This window comes from Sinocyclocheilus rhinocerous, unplaced genomic scaffold (genome assembly GCF_001515625.1).
Source record: "Sinocyclocheilus rhinocerous isolate Xijiao unplaced genomic scaffold, SAMN03320098_v1.1 scaffold2738, whole genome shotgun sequence".
Taxonomy (NCBI): domain Eukaryota; kingdom Metazoa; phylum Chordata; class Actinopteri; order Cypriniformes; family Cyprinidae; genus Sinocyclocheilus; species Sinocyclocheilus rhinocerous.
The window spans coordinates 72932-88426 of NW_015639530.1; the positions used below are offsets into that span (position 1 = coordinate 72932).

The 15495-nt window shown below is 36.9% G+C and overlaps 2 protein-coding genes and 1 long non-coding RNA gene across 4 annotated transcripts in view; 1 reads left to right on the top strand and 2 right to left on the bottom strand.

Moving 5' to 3' along the window:
- Positions 1 to 1609: 1609 nt before the first annotated feature.
- On the top strand, positions 1610 to 14272 carry LOC107751418 (uncharacterized). The gene is made up of 3 exons (XR_001641238.1): positions 1610 to 1998; positions 10073 to 10077; positions 14260 to 14272. It is a non-coding gene; the product is annotated as an uncharacterized LOC107751418 (long non-coding RNA).
- LOC107751416 (RING finger protein 183) lies at positions 3090 to 6282 on the bottom strand. Of its 2 annotated transcripts, none has more exons than XM_016567143.1 (2): positions 5835 to 6282; positions 3090 to 4045 (listed from the first exon to the last, which is right to left on the bottom strand). In XM_016567143.1, exon 2 carries the CDS (start codon positions 3974 to 3976, stop codon positions 3398 to 3400), a length of 579 nt encoding a protein of 192 aa, XP_016422629.1. In that variant the 5' UTR covers positions 3977 to 4045; positions 5835 to 6282; the 3' UTR covers positions 3090 to 3397. The 2 variants fall into 2 exon arrangements, with proteins under 2 accessions (XP_016422629.1, XP_016422630.1); XM_016567144.1 differs by having other exon boundaries at positions 5809 to 6282.
- Positions 9818 to 15495, bottom strand: part of LOC107751417 (WD repeat-containing protein 31-like) — a 6136-nt gene continuing 458 nt past the window's right edge. The window contains exons 2-11 of the mRNA XM_016567146.1: positions 15214 to 15342; positions 15007 to 15138; positions 14810 to 14936; positions 13339 to 13413; positions 13027 to 13171; positions 12833 to 12943; positions 11641 to 11654; positions 11273 to 11458; positions 11027 to 11189; positions 9818 to 10022 (exon numbers count right to left, since the gene is read on the bottom strand). Coding sequence (XP_016422632.1) covers positions 9862 to 10022; positions 11027 to 11189; positions 11273 to 11458; positions 11641 to 11654; positions 12833 to 12943; positions 13027 to 13171; positions 13339 to 13413; positions 14810 to 14936; positions 15007 to 15053 — 1029 coding nt within the window. The 5' untranslated portion in view covers positions 15054 to 15138; positions 15214 to 15342 and the 3' untranslated portion in view covers positions 9818 to 9861. The remainder of the gene's footprint in view (positions 10023 to 11026; positions 11190 to 11272; positions 11459 to 11640; positions 11655 to 12832; positions 12944 to 13026; positions 13172 to 13338; positions 13414 to 14809; positions 14937 to 15006; positions 15139 to 15213; positions 15343 to 15495) is intronic.

Sequence of the window (15495 nt, forward strand, 5' to 3'; positions counted from 1 at the left end):
CACACACACACACACACTCTTTCAATGAAATCTCTTTCTACATCAGAAACACATTCAAAGCAGTTCACATGCTGTGCACAAGCAGAGTAGTAACACAAACAGACTGCTGTAATCCGGTCTGCTCAGTCTTTGTGTTGGCTTAAAGGGATAGTTCACCCAAAAATGAAAATTTGATGTTTATCTGCTTACCCCCAGGGCATCCAAGATGTAGGTGACTTTGTTTCTTCAGTAGAACACAAACGAAGATTTTTAACTCAAACCGTTGCAGTCTGTCAGTCATATAATGGAGGTGAATGGGAATCACAGCTTTGAGAGTAAAAAAAAACATACACAAACAAAACCAAATTAAACCCTGCGGCTCGTGACAATACATTGATGTGTAAAGACACGAAACGATCAGTCTGTGCAAGAAACTGAACAGTATTTATATAGTTTTTTACCTCTGATTCACCGCAATGTCGAACTGTCCTGAGCATGTTTGCGTCTTCTTCTTCAGCCGGCGTGTGACGAGTCTTCTTCTTCTTCTTGCATTACGGCGGATCGTAAACTTATAAGTGCATTACCGCCACCTATCTCTGTATCTATCCTAATGATATGGACCATTGACACTCTATCTACAATCTCAATTAGGAGTGTCAATGGTCCATTTGAGAGATAGGTGGCGGTAATGCACTTATAAGTTTGCAATCCGCTTTAAAGCAAGAAGAAGAAGAAGACTCGTCACGCGCCGGCTACAGTCCTAAACACTTTTAAACAAATGTGTTTGTGGATTTTGATGTGAGAGGACAACGAGGGATGGACTTTTTCACTGGAGGAAGTATTGTTATGGTTTATGGATTTGTATTTTAGCTGGTTGGATTACTTGTGGATCATTGTGATATTGCGTTAATGCTAATGCATTAGCTAATGTTAAATGAGACCTTATTGAGTCATTGTGCTCATGCTGTGCTATTTTTAGATCTTTCCTATAGCACACTGATGTATTGATTTCAAAATCCTGAAAAAGTCCAGCTAGTTCAGTGCAAAGTATTATTTACTTCCTTCATTTTTTCCTCACATCCTCTTAGCTGAAGTCACTTAAGTTACACAGAAATTAGTTTCCCCATTTCTGATGTTTCAGATGGCACACATCTTTTTATTGAATTGTTTGGTTTTGTCAGCCATACAAGGCAAGAGAGTGGGAGGGGGAAGCGTCAGAGCTCTGGTACTTTTCCATTGCGTAGGCAGCAGCGCATTACTGAAGCTCCTTGAACGAACTCTGGCGAGAGGACGCCATCTGGTGCACGCGAGGGGCAACGAATCTGCACCTATCGCGATGTAATCGCTTTGTAAAACAAGACCAAAAGACTTTAATAGCTGTGCTGGTATTAGAAACAGAAATAATTCATCAACGTAGTAAACATGCATAATAAAACAAATAATTATCCTATGTAGTAGGCCTAATAATAAAAAAAAAGTATTTTTCTCATTTTTGTTTAGCTTATTTATATTCGTTTTCTTCGTGTGTAAATGTTAACAATACTTTCCCTTACGGAAATTAACCATGGTTTTACTACAAAAAATAAAAATAAAATAATAATACCAAAAAAAATCATGGTTACTTAGGTTCTATAGTTAAACTATGGTAACCACAAATATGGTTTTGCTACACTAACCTTATGGGTTAACCACAGCATTTGTAGTAAAACTGTGGTTATAAAAATGGTAGTCAGTACGCCAAAAAATCATGGTTACAACATTTTTACTATAATAAAACCATGGTTAATTTTCGTAAGGGTTGGCAATAAAGCCTCAGTCTTTTAGCATGCAAATAAAGCTAACTGAATAGAAATTTTATTCAGTATTGGAGTTCGGTTCAATGAGGCCATAGAAATACAAAAAAGTGAATTCTATCTAATTCTATTAATAGACATGAATTTAACGCGGATGAAAACGAGGCTGTGAGGGAAAGAATTGCAGTGCGTTTAATGGATTGGACTGCTGTTTAACAATTTAACAGTCCAGCTGAAAAAAACGTCTTTCCAACAAAACAAAACTCATAACCCTTTAGTATACAAAAACTATGTTTTGAAAGTTGTGAGTTGGAGAAAATTACAGGATCTAGGATTTTTATACAGTGCGTGCCATTGTTATACTATAATTCTGTCCCTCACAGCCTCATTTTCATCTGTTAAAATTCAATATGGCGTCTAACCTGATTTGCAGTGGTTCTCAGCAATAATTCAACTTAGCTGAATTGCTAAAAACATACAATAAAGAGGTAAACTGAAATAATCTTTTTAACAAATGTCTAGAATCTAGTTTCTGTTAGGGGGGAGCTTGGTCATAGTTACAGCTGAAATACCTTACCTTATATTGGGAGCCTTTGAATATCATGTTGGATAATGGGAGGCTTTTGAGTCAAAAAGGTTGAGAACCACCGGTTTATAAAACAAGACAACCCCTCTTTACTGTGGTAAAGACATTGTATTGCACAACCTGCTGTATATAATTTTTATAATCTACAGCTGTATATAATCTATTTCATAAATATTTTGGAGATATAGTACTCAGTGTACTATTGTCCTCTTACATTTTGTGAAGTTACCATACAGTCATGAGTGCCCCCTAGAAGAATTTAGAGCCAGAACATACCAAAGAGTACCATAGTATGTTTAGAATTACCATCCCATACCACCAGATTATTGTCTGTAAGGAACACAAAACAAAGGTACAAGGTGCCATAATGTGTTGTACATTTAACATAGTAGTACCACATAAACACCATGGTACAATTACAGTACTTTTTTGTAACCACTATCCTCCTCAGTTGTTAAATATAGCAGTAGACTTCATGACAAGGCTGATTTGCCTAGGATGGAAAAATTAAAAAATGTGTTTGTCATGTTGTTTGTTTGTTTTTTATGCTGTCATTTGACCTTTTTACGCGGATGCAGTCAGTGCCAGTAATAATAAAGCCCAAAGTATACTTTGTACAGTCGAACGCTCAGCCTTTCAAAGCCATTTAGAGTGCGCGCACGCATGCGCGATATTGATCCCAGTGTCGCTTTACCTCTCCAAACGTTTTGAAAGATAAAAATGTCTTTGTATTTTTTGTCGCTGGTGTATTTTAATCCCCTCAGACAATCGCTTGTCAATGCAGAAGTCTATATTGTTTTTGTCATCGTAGTTTGTTACTGTTCTCATTCCATTTCTTTTCCGACTACGAAACAACGGGCCGAACCAGTGTCGCCACCTTGTGGACAACCTATTTAGTGCAAAAAAAAAAATTTCAAAGCGCATGTGCAAGCTGTGCGTACATTGTACGTACATTGGAAAAATCAAGCTGCGCGTGATGTTCGTGTTACGCCACTGTACGCATGCTCTAGCGTACATGTAAAAACCAAAGTATTTGGGCTTACTTCCTGTTGGTGATGATGATAACAATGGTGAGAATGACGGTCACTATTGCCACCATGCTCATAATAAAAGCTTTGCACAGTGGCATTCGCAGTACGGTCATCAGTAGGGACCTCTCTCTACCCCCGTCTCTGCCCCGCTGACCCTCCAAGCCCGCTGGGTTCCCGACGTCCAGAGTCTGGCTGATGGTTTGCGTTAGAGCCGGGGCAGAGCTGGGCACTCTCTTCACCTGCAGTTTGCCTTTGTTGCGGTTGAAGCGGATGCTGTAGACGTGCTGCATGGCGGCCGGAAGGTAAGACAGCACCGTGGAGTCATTTGCTAGCTTGGGAAGACCCAAGTCGGGTAACGGGGTGTATGCGCGGCACAGAGGGCACTGGATGGTGTCGGGTTGGGTGGACTTCACGTTCATCCGCGCAAGACACTCCAGGCAGAAGGTGTGCTTGCATTGGAGTACCTTAGGGGTGTTGAAGACGTTGTTGAACTGGCAGAAACAGATGGCGCATTCCAGATCGGGGGGCTCAACGTTGTCATCCACAGATTTGTAGGGGTCACGGAGGGAGTTCGGGTCAGACTCCATGACAAAGGGAGGAGGTGAGGGAAAGGGAAGTCAACGGGCATTTTCAAGATCCATGGCGATGTGGCAAGTCTGAAGAAGTACAAGAACAGTTCAGTTTCATGAGTTAGACTGTTTTTTTCTACCACCACCAATAGAAAAAAAATGCATTAAAAACTGTACACAATGAATATTGTTGGCTTTGTGACAGATTTCTTATGCTCCTCTATTGTAAGTCATCCTTGGATTGGATTGGATAAAATAAAATAATTTATAAATTATTTATTTATAATAAATATAATATATAAACATAATAAATTATTTAAAAAAATCAAAATACCTGGCTTAGTACACAATACATATGGCTGATATTTTTGCTTATGTTCCTTTATTGCAAGCTGCTTTGGATTAAAAGTTTCTGCTAAATTTATTAAAAAAAATACAAAATTAAAACACCTGACTTTGTTCATAATAGAATATTGTTGGCTCTTATAATTGCTCATGTTCCTCTAAATTAAAATAAGATAAAATAAGATATAAGATAAGTAATATAAAAGATAAATAAAACCCTGTGATGGTCTGGCCATCTACTGAGGGTGTTTCTCTGCCGTTAACAAATGGTAAATAAAATAAAATAAAATAAAATAAAACCTGGCTTTGTACAAAATGAATATTGTTGTCTTTGGATAAAAGCATGTGCTAAATAAAATAAAATAAATCTGTAAACCTGTGATGGTCTGGCCATTCGTTGAGGGAGTTTCTCTACCTTCAACACATTTATTTTGGAGAATGGATGGATGGATGAAAAGTAAAATCAAAAGAAAAAGAAAAAAATGGATTTGGATTCGCTATGTGTCGAATTTCACATATCCTACTTTGGATAAAAGTATCTGCTAAATGCATGAATGGAAATGTCAAAACAATACAATAAAATAACATTGTGAGACTTATGAGCCCTGTATATGGTCATCATGTGTCTTGGATGTTGGTGTTCACCAATATTTTTAACTAGCTTGGCTTGCAAGACTTGCTTTTTCAACCAGTTTGTTCAAAGAGCAAATTTCTGAACAAGATACTTGACTTCAGGTTGCTCGGGATGGACTGTCCTTATCCCCTCACTATAACTTAGCTATCAGTGAATGAAGTACGACTAGTAAACAGACTTGTTTGTCGTTCTGCCCACGCACTAGATCTGTTCGCAATAACAGATTTGCCTTGGAAATGCTTACAGGCTTCCATCAAAGAACGGCCCAAAACTATGCAAAACAGCAGAAGGGTGTCCCATTACTGACGCCCATGATGCAGATAGAAAGGATTGGGTTGCTTCATTAGAGGTCCATCAGATGACCTTTGGTTTGGCCTCAACTGATCATAGTTTACATTTATGATGGCAGTATAGTCAAATAAGATGCGTGTAAATGACGCTAATGGCTTTAGCATTTAACTGCAATGTTTCTTAGTCTACAAACACCTGTAATTGTATTATTTATTTTTTTTATGGATTTGAGTTGCTTCACAGTGTAAAATGCAAATGGGACGCTGAGAATTTATTACCTTACATTTACCTACATGCGATTTTTCAAGTATTGAGAGATGCATAACACATTTAGATTTCCAAACCCGTCTTGGTCTCAAAAGCCTTCTTCTTTTAATGGCATAATCCCATTGAACCACATTGGTTTTCAACTGGAGATTCATAAACTATTGGATTTGTGCTGTACATTTTGCTCGACTATAATCAAGTCAAGCAAAATATCCCATTAAAGTCATTCTTGTTCCAAGTCACTCTTCCACTTCTACTTGGTATAAAGACATAAAAATACAATCCTATAATGTATAGATCCACAGTTACTCACTCATCTCAAGACGTCTCTTCTCTTACCCCGTCAGATGAGGCAGGTGTCCTGGACGTTGAGGCTGTAGTTTGCGTCTTTGTTGCCTTTTGGAGAGAATGAGATGTGTTAGTGTCTTTTCTCAGTGCTGTCTCTCTCTCTCTCTCTCTTTGTACATCTACCACGCTTTTCCTGACACGTTTTACATAGAAAAACAAAAACACCAAGAGTCACTCCACCACTTTCTTTCTTTTTTAGTTTCTCTCTACCTCTGTGGTGTAAAGAATGGCAGCATTTGAATACTGGAGCAGCAGGCAGGAGGAAATGCACAGTGAGTAGTCAAATAGAGCTGCCAGGCAGATCGGCAGTGTAAACTCTACAATCCTGACCTGAAAGAGAGAGAACCGAAGAGGGAATAGAGAATACATACCTGAGCAGAAGAGAAGACTGTGAGCCAAAAGCCTTCTATCTTTACTTCACCAGGTTACTGTGACAGTACCATGCTGATATAATATACATATACCTGTATATATATATATATAAACATTATGTTTACCATCTAGAAATTCTGCTTAAAATAAAATTATAAATACATTGTGGTTCTGTTAATATAAACATGTTCTTATAATTTTAAGGCGTTATTAAAAAAACAACAACACTTTACTAATGCCAACAGGGAAAACTTTTGGTTTTGTTCAAACGTTCTTCATACTCTTATTCATAAACAACAAAGATCAAGCTGCACGTATTATTCCACAGATGTTTCCATTTCCTGCTGTGACTGCATGCAAAAAGAGCCAAAAAAGGTGTTAAATTCATTGAACTGCAATAATTTATTTACGCAACGTGCAAATACATAAACATTTCCTTCAAATTGATAACTCAACACCTCAGCATTTACATAATAGTCAAATAAGCACATCAGTGTAACCTTCACGTCTTTCTGTACCATTAAAACAACATTACATAATACATGTATGTCCTTGCTGGGTTTGTTCATCAATATTCTGTTGATGTTATATAGTTGCGGCAAAAAGTATTTCAACACTTTAAAATGTGTGTCTTGTCATTGCATTACAGAGCCAAATGTAGTATCGAAGCAAGCCGTTGACAAATGGTAAATATCATGATGATACACTCTAAAAAATGCTGGGTTAAATAGAACCCAGTGCTGGGTGAAATAGGGACAAACCCAGCAATTGGGTTGTTTTGACCCAGCGGTTTGGTTAAATGTTTTACCCAACCTTCAGGGTAGTAACCCAACCGCTGGGTCAAAACAGCCCAATTGCTGGGTTTGTCCCTATTTCACCCAGCACTGGGTTGTATTTAACCCAGCATTTTTTTAGAGTGTAGTCAATCTGATTAACTAGACCTGTGTAAATGTGAGGAGAACTGGCTTCATACATTCAAATGACCAAAACACCAGCTTTAGCTCAAAGACACTAAGCAAAAATAATAAAATGATTCAATATTTTTTTTATATAATACATTAAATGTAAACAAAATAAAATCCATACAATAAAAACATGAATAAATAAAATAAAAACATAAACAATTAAAATACATAATGTAAAAATAAAATGCAGTTTGTATTGAGAAAAGCACTAGCAGCATTTGCTTGATATTTTGTGGTCCAATGCAATGACATTCAGGCAGTTTTAAGTGTGACTTAAGTGTACAAATACTTTTTTGGGGTCGATGTATATTTATGCAGAAAGACATAAAACAAACAAATACTCTTTGGTTGGTATATTTGTGAAAAAACAGTTTCAAAACATGAAATGTTCTCATTACGTGTCAAATCAACATTGCCATGTTGGCAAGACAGTATTTTCAGAAAAAAAGCTGAGAAAAGCACTAGCAGCATTTGCTTGATATTTTGCTTGACAGTTTCAAAACATGAAATGTTCTCATTACGTGTCAAATCAACATTGCCATGTTGGCAAGACAGTATTTTCAGAAAAAAAGCTGCAATCTTCTTTTTTATTCTAGAACTATAGTCCTAATAATAAAGAAATATATATATATATATATATATATTAAAAACAACGACAGAAAGCACATTGCATGACTGATTTTCACGGACTTCTCCATCGTCTGATCATCTGTTTCAGGGAAAATATTGAGATCTGCCGTTTATGTATTGAATTCTCTAAGCATCCTCTCCCTCTCCTCAGGGTCTCTCCGTGTGTGAAACACAAGACCAGGCTGTTTACATAAATGTTTGAATGTGTTTATGTGTGTGTCTGTAAACTCTATCAGCTTCTATGTGAAAAATGATTCAGCTTTCCATGTTGCCAAACCCTGAGTCTGTGTGTGTGTGTGTGTGTGTGTGTGTGCAGGGAGAGAAAGAGACTGAGATTTGACATCTATGTGCTTTCTGCATGAATTATTTTGACCCATTAGCAATTACTTAATGAAAAGTGCAAATAAAAGGTCTCCAACAGGAGTGTAAAAAGTACAGGGTAATTATACTCAAGGTAGAGTACAGGTATGTTTTTTCCTCTAAATTTTACTCCATTATAAGTCAAAGTATCCAGCTGAAAATATATTTGTGGGAATGTATAAAAAAAAGGGAGTCCACATTTAATTGTAGTTAAGCATTAGATACCAAAAATAAACATTATTTTTTAGCTTAAGAAATAGATTGTCCCATTAAATTAACATTAATATTCGATGCACAAACTTTGTTAACTTTTTACTCACAGTTTTTCCATTTTAATTACTCAAGATAAATGCTCAACACACATTAAAGTTAGCCCAAACTTTTTATCTAAAGTCAAGTTTGCACATCTTATCTTGGTCTTCGGTATAACGGTGGTTATAATCCAAGAGGTTTAATCAAGTTCTTCACAATGTTAAATGTTATTGTGGCCACTTATTTTTCAGAGTTAAATGGATTTGGCAGTTTTAAATATTCAAATAAAAGTTAAGCAAATTTATTTGACTGGCTTGTTAGTTCAGCAAGCCTATATATATATATATATATATAACACACACACACACACTATTAAGATCATTTTTTAACTGTTTTAAACCATGATGCCTTTATATATATATATTTTGAAATTGTAGGGACTAATCGTAGTATAATGAAGCATAAACGTTGTAAAATAATACATTAACATACAGTATATTTAAGTACAATTACTCCAGTACTTTACACTCCTGGCTTCCAAAAACTTATTCAAGCATATTCAGCAACCAAGCAGAAGTTGAGCGGCATTTTATTGCCTATATCAGTTTACACAGTAACACACACACACACACACACACAGAGACACAGACACACAGAGAGAGGGAGAGAGAGAGAAAAAAAACAGCACCCATCTTATCTCCGATTATTTTTAACCCTGAATTAAGCCATATTTGGAAAATGCCATATTGTAAATCATTTCTGCAGGCAGGGAGTTTCATAGCCACTCAGTCTCATCTTTAGGTAAGTTAATTATGTTTTTACACCCTTTAATGGTTTGTGTATTCAGACGATCATACACTACATGGTCAAAAATATGTGGACAATGTTGGAACATTTAGACACATTTAGACAACTTATGCTCCTATTAGCAATAGGCCAACCTGTTAAAGAAATAGTTCACCCAAAAATGAAAATCTGCTGAAACTTTACTCCCCCTCAGGCCATCCAAGATGTAGATGAGTTTGTTTCTTCATCATAACAGATTTTGAGAAATTCAGAATTACATCACTTGCTCAGCAATGGATCCTCTGCAGTGAATGGGTGCCGTCCAAACATCTGATAAAAACAAACACGCAGCTTTTTATTTCCCAAGACATTAACTGAGGGTCTGGAATGGTTTTTATAAGCTCTCATTTGACGGCACCCATTCACTGCAGAGGATCCACTGGTTAGTGTTCCCATGAAGAAACAAACTCATTTACATCTTGGATGGCTTTAGGTGAGTACATTTTCAGCAAATTGTCATTTTTGATAAGTATAAGGTGTCCACATATAGTACTTTGGAAATGCAGTGTGCATTCTCATTTCCAGGAGTTCCAGTTATTACATTTGTTAATTTTAACTCATCAGTTTGATTTTCCAGGCGGTCCAGATGGACGTCAGAAGCGAGCCACTTCAGTGAGGCTGGGCACTGCTCCCTGATCTAGATGCAGCTGGTGCAGTCCTGTGTTAAAACTGGCACACAGGAGACTGCTGGAGTCACACGGAGCCAGAGACACCAAAGGCCCTGAACCGTCCAGCATTAACGTGTACAAACATGCTGAAGAGAGAATATGGAGGAGACCAGAGTCAAACCATGAATATTTTAAGCAGATGTGACTCTTTTTTCCAGGATTATACTAGCTTGACATGTTTAGCAAAAGATGTTTGTTTCAGAAAGCATGACACGCGTGAAAGAAAATGTGAAAGAGTGTCAAGTGTTGCTTATGACATTGTTATTTAAAGGAGAATTGTGTCATTTGCATTTAAATTCCACATTTCATCAAAACCTGGCAAAAATGTATTTAATTTCACAGTAAATCACAGCTCTTAAATAATGGTTATCTAAGTGTATGTATCTAAAATGGATTTTAAAAACACTTTAAATTCTACTCACAGAAAAAAAATTATGTAGTCTTTATGCACATTAAATGATTTTATTTAATGAAAAATACTGTAGTAACAGAAATATTGTGTAATATTATTGTTATTTTAAATAAGCTGTTTTCGGTTTTAATATATTTTAAAATGTAATTTATTCCTGTGATACAAAGCTGAATTTTCAGCATCATTACTCCAGTCTTCAGTGTCACATGATCCTTCAGAAATCATTCTAATGTGCTGATTCGCTGCTTAACAAACATTTCTTATTATCATCAATGTTGAAAACATTTGTGCCAAAAAGGAATTATTTTTATTTGAAATATAAATATAATATATTTCTTTTATTTGAAATATAAATCTTTTGTATGTCTTTACTGTCATTTATGATCAATGTAATGCATCATTGCTGAAGAAAAGTATTAATTTCCTTCATAAATAAATACATAACTTGCTTACTGGATCAATTTAAATTCATATTAAATTAAAAATATGTCAGCCAGAGGAGTAAGCTTCCCCAGCTGAGTTTGGCTCCTCACAAAGTTTCTTTTTCTCTTACCTAAACATCTCAAGTTTTCTGACTTGACTTCCTTAAACAGGAAGCTGGCCTATTAACCCATGAGCCAGCTGGCCAATTCACTTGTTTGTTTGGAAACATAATACAAGTGTATGTGTGTGTGTTACCTGCAGTGTTCTGATCCCATATTTTTACTGAGCTGTCATACGACGATGACGCCACGAGGGCAGGACATCCGGGACGGGGAGGCACAAACACGCAGCATGCCGTGGTCTGCAGGTGTCCTCTGTATTCAGCCACCTTACAGCCGGGCTGCCTGAGGTCCCACAGCTACACACAAGCATAAACACACAGACGTTTGAATTCATGCACATGGAGAACTGTGTCCTGGCAGTATCCGTACACACACTCACCGTGGCTTCACAACCCTGACCACCAAAGCCATTGCTGGACGACAGCAGGTGGTAACAGTTGGAGCTGATGTCACAGTGTGTCTGGATATACTGCTTTGCCGGAAATGTGTTAGTGACCTGCCAGGTACGGCTATCCCACACCCTGAGACACACACCAACACACAAATCAAAAACATTAATATAGCACTTTTAATAAAATGCAGTTTCAAGGCAGCTTTACAGAAATCATGATGTTAACAATGCTTGCATTATCTTAACATTTTCATGCCTTACGGTCACATTTAGCAAATGGGCATCACTTGTTCACCTCTGCAGTGAATGGGTGCCGTCAGAATGAAAGTCCAAACAGCTGATAATGACATCATCACAATAATCCACACCACTCCAGTCCATCAATTAACATCTGGTGACATGAAAAACTGCATGTTTGAAAGAAACAAGATGTTTTTAACTTAATATCGCTGCTTTCGTCTAAAATACGAGTCCTCTATCCGTAATATTGCTTTCTCCAATGGAAAAAGTCGTCTCGACTGAATCAGGAGAGAAATATGCACTGATCAAGCACTATTTACAAGTGAAAACAGTCTAAAATAGTTCTAAACAAATATGTGGGTGGATTTTTAGATGTGAGAGGACAACAGGGGATGGACTTTTTTCTACTGGAGGAAGCATTATTATGGATTATGGAGTATTTTGGCCGGAAGCAGCGATATAAAGTTAAAACGCCCTGATGGATGGATTTTTTCATATAAACATCAGCTTTTCATTTCACAAGATGTTAATTGATGGACTGGAGTGGTGTGGTGGATTACTTGTTGATTATTGGTATTGTCTTTCTGACGGCACCCATTCACTGCAGAGGATTCATTGGTGAGCAAGTGATGTTAAATTTTTCCAAATCTGTTCTAAGAAACAAACATGATGGATTGAAGGCGAGTACATATTCAGCAAATTATAATTTTGGGGTGAACTATTCCTTTAAATTTTATTTAATGGACCTAAGCTGACATGAACTTACAATAAACAGTTGTATTTTAATAACCAACCTTAACAAAGATTAAAAAAAGTACTGTAACAAATGATAGGGATATTTATTGGTTAATGCATTAACTAACATTAACTAATGGGACCTTATTGTGAAACGACAAAGATATATCTAACTTTATCTAACTATATATGTGACCCTGGAGCACAAAACCAGTCTTAAGTCGCTGGGGTATATTTGTAGCAATAGCCAAAAATACATAGTATGGGTCAAAATTATAGATTTTTCTTTTATGCCAAAAATCATTAGGATATTATGTAAAGATTATGTTCCATGAATTTATGTTTAAAACTTAATTTTTGATTAGTAATATGCATTGCTAAGAACTTCATTTGGACAACTTTAAAGGCGATTTTCTCAATATTTAGATTTTTTTGCACCCTCAGATTGCAAATTTTCAAATAGTTGTGTCTCGGCCAAATATTGTCATATCAAACCATACATAACTGGAAAGCTTATTTATTCAGCTTTCAGATGATGTGATGATGTATAAAACTCAATTTCGAAAAATTGACCCTTATGACTGAGGTTACGTGAGATGGTGTTTTTCTGCAGACATTCTCCGGACTCAATGTCCCAGAGGCGCATGGAGTTATCACGAGAGCCCGTGCACAGCTTTGAGCCATCTACAAGATGAATAAAACCACATTACAGGACGGCGTTTGAGATTTTGTGGTCATAGCATGGTATTGTTTGAGGGTTTGTTCACCTGGGCCTACCGCTACCCCGTTAACTACGAGCTCATGGCCACAAAACTCCTGGACGGGTTCTGTATCTCGACCCAGATCCCACATCAGCACCGTCTTATCACGGGACGCACTGAAGATCAAGGAACTTCCTTTAAAACAGCATAACTAAAGGAAACCAGAGAGATTTATATACACACAGACACAGTACATAAAACACATTTATTCATTGAGGCATCTCTATGTTTACGAAATAATTAAGCAAATATTTGTTTTATTCATTTTTTCTCCACCAATGAAAATTGTTCCAAAATAAATCCAAGCTTTGCCTTTACCTTTGTAATCTCTCTGCTGTGGCCCTGGAATGATTTGCACTGTTTTCCAGCTCTCCAGTCATAGACAACAACAGCCTGACCAAAAAACAGTGACACAAATCATATTCAAATGCACATAATGTCAATCAATGAAAATATATTATAACTATCATTGCCTATTGATTTAAAGCCTTAAATGTGGAATGTGTAATTTCTGTGCCAATAGTGGCAACAATCTGAAATACAAAATTAGCTAGATTTTTACATGCTTCTTAATGTTACACAAGCATTGCTATGCAATTGATGTTCTGAGTGGTTTTAGCATGTGCTGTTGCTATGGGTTTTTGGGTGGTTGCTACAGTCAAACAGTCATCAATACACAAATATCTTTAAAAAAAAAAAAAAGAAAGAAAAAATTTACTGACCCCCAAACTTTTAAATAGTAGTGTATATTGTAACACAAAATTTATATTTTGAATAAACACTGTTCTTTTGAACTTTTGATTTATCAAAAAATCCTGAAAAAGTATAACAGGTCCCAAAAAAATATTAAGCAGCACAACAGTTTCAACACTGATAATAAATCAGCATATTAGAATGATTTCTGAAGGATCATGTGACACTGAAGACTGGCGTAATGATGCTAAACATTCAGCTTTGCTTCACAGGAATAAATGACATTTTAAAGTATTTTAAAATAGAGAAATTTTATTTTAAATTTCGATAACATTTCACAAAATTATTCTTTTTTGTATTTTTGATCAAATAAATGCAGCCTTGATGAGCATAAGAAACTACTACTAAAAATCTTACTGATCCCAAACATTTGAACAGCAGTGTATAAGTTTTGTTTTAATTTTAGTACTTCAACTTAAACTTGACATTTTTCAACTAACATTTATACATTACTTATTGAATTAGTCTGTATTTTCATATTTTAAGTTTTTCATTTCATAATTTTAGTTTACATTTTAGTAATTTGATATGCTTTGTAATTTTCGTTACTTTGTTTATATACTGTATATATATGTGCACTTTATTTGCTGTACCAATATTTTAAATTGGCCTTTGAACTTAGCTTTATTGCATGGCAAAAAAAAAGTGTTACCTTGCCAAAGCACTGACAGAGCCCACTGATCTAATGGCGTTGTTGAGCGCTCCAAATGCAAACTTTGCATGCAACAGTCAGGCAGCAATTGACAGCACTCTGATCTAGTGGCATACAGGCATCGTCAGATTGACAGTACTCTAGCCCAATAATGTTGGGGGATCCAGTGGGGGCGGCAGTCATATTTCAGGGTGATGCCACTCTTTATCACAACCCTGCTAAAAGTGCCAGTACGTGCGCTCATTGGCGCCTCTTCAGCTGGTGGCGCCCTAGGCGACCGCCTAGCTCGCCTATGCCTAGAAACGGCCCTGCCTTTAACATCCAACACCCCCAACACTAATTAATCTCCAAACCTCCCTCCTATTCAATGCTTCTCCAGCTCACCTGGTCATGCCCTCCTGACACACACAGGTCAGAGGTCAGGCTGACGACACAGTTGATGGCATCTGTGTGAGCGGGTTCATACTGCACTACCTGGTGCACAGGTGCAAGCTCCGCCCCCTCTTTGGCCCTGTCAACAATACAGCCTCAATAATCATAAATCCACCACAACCAAAACATCATTACTCATCATATCTCACTTGTAAAGGTCCGAGCGCCGCCGAAACTTGCTCTGTAGTTTCCCCATGCCTGTATGGGCGTCTAATCACCTGATATCAGGAGGTCTCACTCATCTCTCCACAGCACAGGCCATCTTCAAACTCTTTTGGGATCTGTAAGAATTACAGTTTTTTTTACACGTTGATGAAGACGTCAAGTCCCTGGCAACCTCACAAGGGAGCTATTACCTGCCAAGAACAGATGCTGATGTTGTGTCTCTAGCATAAGCTGGTAATCAGTTATGTATCGGGTTCAGTTATGTATGGACACAGCTTGCTTCTGAGAGCTCCAGGAAGACAGGGAGGGCGACCTGAATCCTATTAAGTGCCTCATCGCATTAGGTAACAAGTAAGATGCAATATGGCAATATTTGGCCAAACCAATATCTCCATCATCTGCAATAAACCTTCAGATATGAAAAAGCTATTCAGAGAGAGAGAGAGAGAGAGAGAGAGAGAGAGAGAGAGAGA